Raw genomic sequence first — 12,218 nt, 5'->3', positions numbered from 1 at the left:
AAATAGTTCAAAAAGCCGATCTACAAGCTGCTGTGCTAGTAAAAAATGGCAAAGAAGTTTAGGGATGATGGGTAAGGCGCGCCCAGAATAGGGCCCCTGATCTCCAACATAGGGCAGTAGTACACAATACGCATTATTTCGAGTTTAATTTTAGCCCACATCTGGGCTAAAATTTGGTCTGGGAGCAGATATAACTCGCTAAACTAGTCTGAGAGGACAAGGCGCAAATTGTTAGTTACGTGACAGCTACTAGAAGCAGCACCTAAAACGGTAATACTCAACAGCTTCCCCTGCCATTATACCCACAGAATTCAAATTCAACCACATGACAAGCATAAGCATTCAGCACACTCACTGGTGTAGAAAAGGTACATAGAGCAGACTGCCTACAGTATTCTCATAGCTTAACTACAGTCTACAGTACACGAAAGTGATGTGAAAAGATTGTTTGTCGGAGTAAGTGAGTAAGTCCCAACCCTGCCAAACTATTCTTGTCCTGTGATCAAGAATAGCTCTTCTCAGTTCCAGCCAATAAAAAGTTGTAAATTGTACAAAAGTATTTTATATTATACATCATACATGCTGATAGAGCTGTTATTTTTCCTTATCAACCATATGTATAGATACTTATGCATGGCAGAAACATCACATCAGTATGTATATAAGTACCGGTAACTTTCATCAAAGGCGACAAGAAAAAACCAGACTCAGGACACAGGCAGCCATTGGATGTAACGAAAGTCTATTATTCAGAGAGAGAGAGTAATGGAAGGTTACAGTATCAGCAGGTTCACGCATCATCGGTCGTCGCCTCTCTCCGCCTTAAACAGAGAAAGCACTGGACTTTAACAGCGTCCAGTAACATAAACATATGACATCATTGAAGATACATCGAGCGTCCATCCGTTAGAGGTGTCGTCCTGCTATTGGTGGATAGTGATGATTACGTCGTCGTCAGATGAGGATGATGATGGTAGATGATGAAGATGATGAAGATGGTGTGACAGTTTATCTTTGAACAAACAGCGTCCACATGTCTCGAATAACACGTTGACCTCGGGTCTGACCTGTCACTGGTCAGTGATGACTTCAGTGGCGCTGAAGGAATTGTTAGCAGAGAAGAACATCGAGATACAGTGTTCTCAAAACAAAGATAACCACAGAGAGGCCTGTAACTGTTTGACCTCGCATAGACAGAGACAGGAGAAAATAGGAGACATGACAGAATTAGGCCAATATGAGCAGCTATTATATTAATTTGACATTTAAAGCAGGTATATGACACTAGACAAATTATGATCAATCAAAATAACTCCATCAAGCCTACATCTTATCATGATTTGGATAGGGTCAAAGGGCAAGCTGATCAGGTCTTGTACCTTGTGACATTATTCAAACCAAATCAGACACAGACAGGCAAACTTAACATTGTGACAGAGATTTCAATGACTTAAGGGCAAAAATAAATGGTTAGTTATTCAGATAACATACACATTTGTACTTCTTCAAAAGGACTGTATAATTTATTCAGATATTAATTCAAAATTGTACTTCTTCAAAAGGACTGTATATAATGGTTATTTATTCAATTAGGAAGCAAAACATGGTTATATTTCATGACATTTTAAGACACCACACAACAAAGTTTTCCCCTTGCAATTTGCAAATAACTTTATTATAATTCAAAAAATCTCAGCTAATGTACTGTCCCAACAAACCTTTTCAAAACTGTTTAGATTAATCAATTTTCAGCACCGTTAATGACATTGGCAGCTTAGAGATAGAGTGAGAGACAACGGACCAGTCTGACAATTTCAAATTGAAATCTGACAAGACACCTACGTGTCCGATCCGATTCTGTGCATGTCCAGGAATAGAAAAGTTATCCTCCTCGTGTGAAGCTGCGGTCCAGTGCTTTATTTAACAAGTTGACCTGTTGGTCCAAGTATTTGAGACTGGAACAATACACTCCTGATACCTGTATTTATTACATCACTTTACACTTTATTTAGGGAAAAACTCACGTGGAATGGTCTTAAAACTCAAGAAATACTTTCCGATTGCATCATGTAGGCATGGGGGCATCAAACATCTATCCAAGACATTAGTTGAAATCTGTAAGATAGATGGAAATCAAATTTACTGTTTGGCATGAGACCTACAGTTGACTATAGTATGAAACAGAGTTTGGAGTTTGGAACAGTTTGGAATAAAATTAAAGTTTTAGCCCTGTATGTCACAATTAGCAGGTATTGTGACATTATTGTTGTCCAGGAATTGGATTAATGGAGTGGCTTACATTCTCGTTCTAAAATGAAACAAAGACAAACAAAGCATTAAACATTTAAATCGAATCATTCATCAAACTCCCCTCTATCTGACACCCATATATCTGTAATATAGTGTGTGTCAGAGGATGAATCTGTTGATGAGAAAGAAAAAAATCAAACTGAAAAGCAAAATTAAAAAAATGAAAAAAAAAAATTCAAACATTTTTTTTTTTAAAGTTATAATTAAAATATTTAAAATTAAAATATAACAATGAAAAATAAGGAATAAACATCTTTGTTCTGAAGAGTATATTAGAGTTAGGTAAAGTACACCAAAATAAATGGAAATTAAAACTTTTCCAAAAAGAGCAGATCTACCAGCTCAAAAAAATCTTAAGTTAAAATGATAAAATATTTCCAAAACTTTTTAAAATAATTCAAAATGACTTTATAATAAACTTAATATTATAGTTAATTTTTTCCAATATTGATATTAGAACATATTGAATCGTATTAGGGTTAATTTAACTGAGATGGGTTATACATTGAATTCAATGGAGGTTAGGTCGTTGCCAAGCAACGTGGCAGTTAGGATTACGAGAACTAACACTTCCTGTAAGGAATTATGGGAAATGAAGTTTTAGAGACCAGAGTGGTAAACTAATTTTAACTGACCGGAGAATGACTGAAATTTGGACTAAAATTGTTAGAGAACGAGCAAGACAGACAAACGCATTCAAACATTCACGCATGCCTGCATAGCTGAATCGCTCACACACAGAAAAGAGAGAAAGATAAACAGAGAACTTTCACCTTACGCTCTCCCACTCCCTTGCACTCACACACTGGCGGATCCACACAGAGAGAGAGAGAGATAGAGAGAACAAAAAAAAACAATCGTTCATTAATACACACAGACATACCGAACATACATATTTCAGCGACAAACTAAATTTGGAATGAGAAATATTTTACTGACTGGGTTCAGTATTAGGCTACTTATTAGTTTAAATTATATAAAAAATATTTAAAACTTAGAATTTAAAACTTAGGATTTAAAACTTATTATTAAGGCAAAATATATTCACTGGTTCAAAGGAATATAAAATGTATTATTAAGGCATTTAAAACGTATTGTTTAAAGCTCAATATATTAAATGGATGGATGGTTTAACAGTGGTCAACATAAAACAAAACAAACAAAAAAATGTACTGACAAAGTAAGTAAAACACAAACTTCAAACGGACTCGGGCCGAAGCAGAAGTTTCTGAATTACACGGACGGACGGACGGACGGACGGACGGACGGACTGTGAGCTGATATGAGACCCGATAAGGTGGACGTATTATGCCTGTCTATCAGTAGACTAGAACATTAACCCACTTAGGTCAAATATCAGTATAGAAGGAAAAATGAGTACATTATGACAACGATAAATAGTATACATATCATATAGGCACCACACAGACAACCCCCTCCCACCTCTAGTGTTAAGTAACAGCTGATGTAAAAAACGTTGAGGATGTGTCTGGTGGTGATCAATATATATATACAGAAAACAACCTAAATAAAGACCACTGTATTCTAAATAAGAGGATAATTTATGAGACATTAGGAATGTCCTCCCAGGTGATAAAACATTTTTTACTTGACTGACTCCCTGGCGGAGCTGTGTTAAACAGTAATTTAAAAACAGGCTGATAATTTATGAGACAAATAGTTCGGTAAAGACATTAAAATAAAAAGAAATAAAAAGGTATACTCATCAGATCAAGGTTCACATGGAGAAGTTACGTGGAGATCCCAATCACTGGACCATGGTAAAATAAAATAAAAAGATATACATACCAAATCAATGGTTCAGGGATCCTGACTCCGATGGCTGGACCATGTGGAATTTGAGACAGGTCGAGGGTCAAGTCCAAAGGTCCAGCGATCGCGTCCAGGTCCAAAACAAAATAAATAAAATAAAAAATGTGATACTGTTCAAAGATAACCTTCATCTGAATAGAAGTGATACATCGTTACACCCAAGGCTGGTTCGTTTGATACGTATTAAAACAGGGGAAGCCAGGGGAAGAGAGTCTGACCGTACAGTTCCGGTCAATAGCTCAGTTCCCCTCGTCCACCCTGTTTCAACCATATCCGGCATCGATTTGGACCAATTGATAGAGCTGTTATTTTTCCTTATCAACCATATGTATAGATACTTATGCATGGCAGAAACATCACATCAGTATGTATATAAGTACCGGTAACTTTCATCAAAGGCGACAAGAAAAAACCAGACTCAGGCAGCCATTGGATGTAACGAAAGTCTATTATTCAGAGAGAGAGAGTAATGGAAGGTTATAGTATCAGCAGGTTCACGCATCATCGGTCGTCGCCTCTCTCCGCCTTAAACAGAGAAAGCACTGGACTTTAACAGCGTCCAGTAACATAAACATATGACATCATTGAAGATACATCGAGCGTCCATCCGTTAGAGGTGTCGTCCTGCTATTGGTGGATAGTGATGATTACGTCGTCGTCAGATGAGGATGATGATGGTAGATGATGAAGATGATGAAGATGGTGTGACAGTTTATCTTTGAACAAACAGCGTCCACATGTCTCGAATAACACGTTGACCTCGGGTCTGACCTGTCACTGGTCAGTGATGACTTCAGTGGCGCTGAAGGAATTGTTAGCAGAGAAGAACATCGAGATACAGTGTTCTCAAAACAAAGATAACCACAGAGAGGCCTGTAACTGTTTGACCTCGCATAGACAGAGACAGGAGAAAATAGGAGACATGACAGAATTAGGCCAATATGAGCAGCTATTATATTAATTTGACATTTAAAGCAGGTATATGACACTAGACAAATTATGATCAATCAAAATAACTCCATCACATGCTTTTTTAGTATGCGAGACATAAAATATACATGACATCACACACATACTGCCCTGTATGTGTATATCACTCAGTCTATCACACAAAAATAAACAGTTCATGTTACAAGTCTTATACCACATGAGGACACGTCCTTCACTCACTCTTTCCGAGAAGGAAATAAATTTAAATTTTGCATGTGTGGTTATGTGTGTGTGTGTGCGTGCGTGCGTGCGTGCGTGCGTGCGTGCGTGCGTGCGTGCGTGTGTGTGTCAGTAATCACTGCTAGTAAATGTATTTGGACTGATTGACAGTACAGATAGAAACTTTAACCAACTTCCTTATTCCTTGTTGTCACGGTGCAGCTGTGCCCTAGAGACTTAAAAGGATCCCTGGCTAATAAGACAAATATGCCTTAATACATAATTGCCCTCTAAAACTAAAACTAAAATATTAAAACACCTTAAATATTGTATTTATTTTAGAAAAAAACATATTTAAAATATTGATTTGATGCTCATATAAAGTATTAGTTGTTTTTTGTTTTCACATGCATTCCATAAATTCCATAGGGCTAGACCACACATGGACAAATGACATCATCAACTTGCGACAGGTATTGCCCCTATTGAGTGAAAGATTAACAATTTTTTTAAATAAATAAAATATTTAATTCCCAATTACTGCTCGTTAGCTCTTGGTGGGTTCCACCTTGTATAAAAGGGTGGTAGGGTAAGTTAAGATTACATTTTGTGTTGGCAGGCCAATAGACAACAGCCAGGGGAGAAAGCTGCAGGGCCTTCGTGGAGGGTGTAGCCCAGGGGTGGGCAACTTTGATGATGGGGAGGGCCACTATATTTCCACACTCACTCCAGATACTGTCTCTCCGAATTTTAACTTTTTTCACCATTCTATGTCACACAAAAATAGCAAAAATAGCCGATCTACAAGTTCAAAACGGTTTGCTGTGCGACGCGTTTTGATCTTGTAGATCGTCTATTTTTGCTATTTTTGAATTGGAATACAGATTTTTTTTGTGCTATATTTGGAATCCTGAAAAGTAAATGTTTTATTTAATTTCAAATGCATTTAGTTATACTTATGTTAACTTTATGAACTTCAATACAAATACATTGGACATGAAAAAGATTTTTTGAATTTTAATACTAGTCATTAAGCTTCTAATATAGACTGAAGTAATTAAAGCAGGTCATGTTTGCATGTTTGGAATTGTAACAGCTGAAATCAATAATATATCAGTAATCCGATATTAACCTGCGGGCCGCATTAAGTGAAGGTGGGGGCCGCATGTGGCCCCCGGGCCGCCAGTTGCCCATGTATGGTGTAGCCTGTAATAGTGCCGCCTGAGTTGGTTGTTATTTTTTTGTCTGCAAGAATTTATTCTTGAGCCATAATCTTCTTGATGTGTTATTTATTTCGTTAAAGTACTATTTTTGCTTGGACTTCACTGTACATAATCTTGCACTGCACTGATGGTCTTTTGAAGAAAATAAATACAGTTAAAACTGCATTCTTGGATTTTTGTCAAATGTTTGAAGCCATGGCCGTTCGAGCCACTTCACACTTGTCCTATGCGTGTTCCATGACGAAGAGGATAGATGACTTTTTACAGAGTGGCCTGGAAGGAGCAAGCCATATACAACAGTGTAATATCGCAAACCACTGGACCGATCAGTTCCCAATGTTCCTTGGGTGCAATGTCCTATGTTCCCAGGGTCCTATGTTACCCACGCCAGAGAACTCAACAACTTCCTAATTTTTCTTTTCTTGGCAGAGTTGAAAAAGGGTGTAGTCACAATGTCTTCACTTACAAAACAATTTAATTATTATTCATTGTGTTCAATGTCAAATGACCTGATGACATAGTATCTGATATCTAAGAAGAATCTTTTCTCGGAAGGGTTTTTCCATGTCAAACTCGTTTAACAACAATCATATACTTCCTGGTTGATGGACAGTATATATAAATGGAACTTATTTTGTGTTCCATGTCAGAAAACAACCATCATATAGGTACAACACTGTAAAGCTGAATCTACCGTATCTGCCCTGGACCCTGAGCTGACAAGATGTCCCACATAGGACTGTATGCAGTTGTAGGAGCTCTCTGTAAGTATGTCCATTTTTCAGGAAGCATTTACATGCATTTAGTTTGTATGGCTATGTTCAGATATGGTAATATATAATACGCATATAATAACAATAATAATGGTAATAATATAATAATAATAATAATAATAATAATAATAATAAATGTATATATTTATTTATAGAGCAAATTGAAAAAAAAAAGGAAAATGTAATCAAAGAACAAAAACATGACAATGTGCACAAAGAGTGTAGCGTGAAATGAAAACCTTAAAAGAATCAAAAGTAACATTTCAACATTCAAATTATGAAAAGGCCCTTCAACAAAAGCAATTAAAAACACATTTCCAACAACGGAAACCAATAAAAAAAATAAAACTTGATGGGAAAAAGGAGAGGAATCATTGGGAAGGCTCAAAAAAGAGGGGGGCCCTTTCCAGGGCGGACAGCTGTGCTAGGTGTGAGTGGGCAATACTGAAATACAAACAAAGAACAAAATCTAATTATAATGAGGGAATTTATACATGTATAAAGTGCAGTAATAAATACAATTCCAAACTAATTAAAATCTATGGAAAGGTCTTTCGATACAAGTACATTTTAACAGGTGACTTAAAAGAAGACACAGATTTAGCAAGCCTGAGATCATCAGGCAGGTCATTCCAGATTCTAGGAGGCCTGTCTTCAGCATCAACTCAGGCACTACCAGGTCCAGCAGGTTCCCAACTGAGAACGTCGTGTTTTGTTGTGATAGAGAATATTTTTGTTGTGTTTCAGTGGCCTTTCATACGCTTGATTGGTCAGTTTTATCCCTGTCCCTCACTTTTATCATCTACTTCAGATTCTACTCTGACAAAAACAAAAGTTATTCAAACATATGTTGTGAAAAAATAATTCTATTCTACATCAAGTTTCAAATGTTTACATCAAGTTTCCCATCAAGGGCTTTAATTTGTATGTCATGGTTACAAGTCTGGCCAGCATATGGCAAATATGTTTACATTTTGCTGTCAAGAAACAAACAAAAGTTTAAGGTAAATATTGCCTGCGAGAAGAATTGAATATTGTCAGTCATTTCCTATTTATTTTATTGACAAAAATATCAGATATTTATTTAATATAATTAGCATATCATGATAGAACAACTCATTTTAGACAAAAACTTAACAGATGTCATTTCCATTCTCACAAGCAGTAATGTGATAATAAGAATTGAAGGAGTTACTTCAATATTCTACAGCATGCAAAAGAAATGTGGCGCTGATGGGTCAAGTGGTTTGCAAAAAAAGCCATTGACACACACCCACACAGTGATTATACTGTATTTTAAAATTGATGGTAACATAATTCAGTTTTGCTAACACCTACTGTACACTTGTGTACTTAATGTTTAGGGGAAAAGAAACACTTTAAAACTTCTTACATCTGCATTTCAAATTTCCTTGGAATTGATTGTTGAATTCACTGTGTATTATATACCTTATATCTGTTTGAAATATCTTTTCAGTGTTGAGCACAGCATGTGTGAAATCGGACACAGGCACAGGTAGGCTGTACTATGTGTGGGGGCGCATGCATGTTGATACAGTAGGAGTCTATGAATGTGTGCTTTTGAGAGAGACAAAGGGAGAGTGACAGTAACACGGAGATGGAGGGAGTCAAGTGTATATAAAATGTTTGTGGTCACTGGCTGGTACATACAGTATGATAGTTTGTTTTACAGTATGTGTGCATGTCCTGTGCAAGCACTAATTTACAGTATGTGATCTAATTTCAGTATCAAGTCAAACCTGTGAAGGCAACAGAGCACAACTGAACTGTGGTGAGTACTGTAGCTGCTCTTATGATCACAAATGCCATTCCACACTAAGCATGGAATACCTGAGTAAACTGTTTTCCCAAATCAAGGACTGCATTGTAACAATGGAAACAAAAAAATAAGTATGTAACTTGATTGGCAATTTTAAGAATGCAAACTAATTGACAATGAAATTCCTTCATTTCAATTACTTCATTCATCAAGTGTTTTTTTCCCCCCGGCAAATAAACCAAATCAAATGGGTAAATTACCAGTACATGTTGTTACCCCAGCAGAAGGTATTTCATTTATGGAATCGGAACATTAAGCACTTAAAATGTAAATGTGTTTTGTGTGGATTTTTTAAATGTGTGTGTGCATCGTAAAAACGATCGAATAATCTGAAGTGTTTACAGTATGCGATATATATATATATATATATATATATATATATATATATATATATATATATATATATACACAGTATATATATACTGTAGTATATGTATAGTAAATGTACAGTATATTAATATTATTACTTGTTTTGTTATTTCCATTTAATTAAAATGACAAATATTCCTGTGTTTTTAGGGAGCCATGTGATACAAGTCCTTAGTGCAAACTATGGTCGCACTGATAAACGCGTCTGTGCCCAGGGACGTCCTGCATCACAGATCACCAACACTAACTGTGTCCTGCCCGGGGTTGTGAACGTGGTGGCCCAAAGGTTAGCATGCACTCTGTCATTCTATCTAGCTCTGACCTTCCTTACCTCTGAACTTTGCTACAATATATATTTGAGTCTGAAATGAAACAAAACAAAACATGGTATTGTTTGTTACTCAGACCACTCCAATATCTACCGCTCTCTTAATCCAGAGCGATTTACAGTAAGCAAGGAAAACTAACTGCATACTCCCCAAGACCCTGTCGGTGATGGCTGAGAGGTTAGCCTGAATAGTACTGCAGATAGAGTTCAGGTTCTGGACTACCGTTTGTGCATAAAACCCCAGCTGCTTCCTTATTGATTGATGATCTCTCTCTTTAGGTGTGATGGCAGGACCTCCTGTTCTCTGTATGCTTCTAATAGTGTGTACTCCGACCCTTGCCATGGAACTTATAAGTACTTGACATGTGTTTACACGTGTGTACCTCCTAAAAGTAAGTGTGTGTGTGTGTGTGTGTGTGTGTGTGTGTGTGTGTGTGTGTGTGTGTGTGTGTGTGTGTGTGTGTGTGTGTGTGTGTGTGTGTGTGTGTGTGTGTGTGTGTGTGTGTGTGTGTGTGTGTGTGTGTGTGCATGCATGCTGCTCTGTTGTTCCTTCGTTCCTGTCTATCTTTGTACAAATCAGTAGGTTACCACACTGATTTGCAGAGCTTGATAACATGTTTTATTTTAACAGAACGCGTTGTTAAATGCGAGGGCTCCACGGCTTACCTGGAATGTGGTAAGAGAAATTTACGTCACATTCACAGTATTAGAATACAACTGGTTTTTACATTTACTTTTAACTGAAATCCTTCTCTTCCATATTACAATGTTTCAATATAGTATATACAGATAAGTAACAAATATTTACACTGAGCCAGTATTAGTCCAATGATCATCTTCCTGTATGACATTTATCGTGTTTCTCTCATTGTCTGTCTCTTATTACTCTCTCAACTTCTCTTTCTTCTCAGGTAGTAATCAGGTGATCAGAGTGGACAGTGCTAACTACGGTCGTCATAACCGGGTAACCTGTTCTTCCGGGCGTCCATGGCATCAGATTTCGAACACTAGCTGTTCCCGTCCCAGCACCAAAGTTGCTGACAGGTTTGCTTGTTTTATATTATTATATTGTGTTTGGCCATATTTCTAGGGCTATAGCAGTCATCCAACACACCCATACTACTCATGGTCTTCATGTTTTTTTTTATATTTCTTGCACTCTCCTATCCTTTGCACATTTGTATAATTGTATGCTCTTATTATGTTTCTCACACAATTCGTATGTCGTTTTTATGTTTAATGTTGGGTGAAGCGATTTCTACTGTTTTTTAAAAGTGCTATACAAATAACCTTAATTATTATTATGTTACTCTGGGGAGCTGTGTAAAATGAGACACATTCAGGAAGAGAAGTAGGCCCTGAAAATAGCAGATCTACAAGGTGATAACGCATCATGTTCCGACGCGTTGTGAGCTTGTAGATCGCCATTTTTCTGTGCACAACTCCATCGCATGATAAAGCTATGAATCATCAACATGCCCTTTGCAATGCCCCAAATGTATTTGATCTGTCTGGATGCTCTCTTAGGTGCAATGGGAAGAGACAGTGTAACTTCCGTGCAGTCAATTCAGAGTTCGGGGACCCCTGTTATGGCACATACAAGTACCTGGATGTGAGCTACCGCTGTCTGCCTTAGAAAGGTACTGTATGGTATGGGAATCTCAGAGGATAACAGTCTAATTCAGTTACTTTTGCCTACTGATTTTTAAATCGACCTTTTGTTTATTGAAATAAGTCTGTTTAAACATCATCTAAGTAGCTTTTAGGGTATAATGTCAGTATGGAGAATATAGGCAGTGGATTTTGAATATATTACTGCTGCATAGTGACTAGGATTTTGTTCTTAAACATCCTTTCCTTGGCCATGTCTTTCTGTGCTAATTACTGTTCTGCGTTATTTTACAGGAGACCATATGTCAGGAGTGAGGGGACAAAACTTCAAGTATACTAGATCTGTTTTTCCTGTTTCTGCTGTTCTTCTTATAAGTTATAAGATCAACATAAAAATCTGCAATTTTTCAGTCAATCAATACATGAATAAAATTGTTTGTAGTAAAACATTAGAGGCCACTGATGGCTGGCCTAATGCACTTTTATTACTAAACTTCGTTTTTTATCTTTTGTGAAGTGGGAAAGTATCTGCCTTAATAAAGTAACTATTGCATCCTCACCGGCTGATTTGATTTTCATTTGCAGTCCCAGGGAAATCACATAACTACAAAATACAATAAAGCAATAAATACAATAGACATAAGTTCCACCAATATTTAAAACTGGAGTTATTATTGGTGAGTGCATGATTGAGTTTTGGTTTGTTTTTTGTCTTGTAAATGGTGAACTGGTAGATTTTCAGATCTCCATTGTTCATATGCACTGAGTTTGCTTTAACACAA

General features: G+C 36.8%; 1 protein-coding gene across 1 annotated transcript; it reads left to right on the top strand.

Moving 5' to 3' along the window:
* The first annotated feature begins 7,166 nt into the window (after positions 1-7,166).
* Positions 7,167-11,995, top strand: LOC311053399 (L-rhamnose-binding lectin CSL3-like). The gene is made up of 9 exons (XM_084068904.1): positions 7,167-7,279; positions 8,766-8,804; positions 9,036-9,080; positions 9,648-9,783; positions 10,105-10,217; positions 10,457-10,501; positions 10,737-10,869; positions 11,353-11,465; positions 11,731-11,995. Exons 1-8 carry the CDS (start codon positions 7,240-7,242, stop codon positions 11,459-11,461), a joined length of 660 nt encoding a protein of 219 aa, XP_083925030.1. The 5' UTR covers positions 7,167-7,239; the 3' UTR covers positions 11,462-11,465; positions 11,731-11,995.
* Positions 11,996-12,218: the final 223 nt, after the last annotated feature.

This window comes from Gymnoscopelus microlampas, assembly GCF_963454915.1.
Source record: "Gymnoscopelus microlampas genome assembly, chromosome: 10".
Taxonomy (NCBI): Eukaryota; Metazoa; Chordata; class Actinopteri; order Myctophiformes; family Myctophidae; genus Gymnoscopelus; species Gymnoscopelus microlampas.
This window is presented reverse-complemented; position numbering and strand designations above follow the sequence as displayed.

Coding starts and splice junctions, on each gene's coding strand:
- LOC311053399 (XM_084068904.1), top strand. CDS start 7,240: ATGTCCCACATAGGACTGTATGCAGTTGTAGGAGCTCTCT. Junction 8,805..9,035: donor GAAATCGGACACAGGCACAG/GTAGGCTGTACT, acceptor ATCTAATTTCAG/TATCAAGTCAAACCTGTGAA. Junction 10,870..11,352: donor AGCACCAAAGTTGCTGACAG/GTTTGCTTGTTT, acceptor ATGCTCTCTTAG/GTGCAATGGGAAGAGACAGT.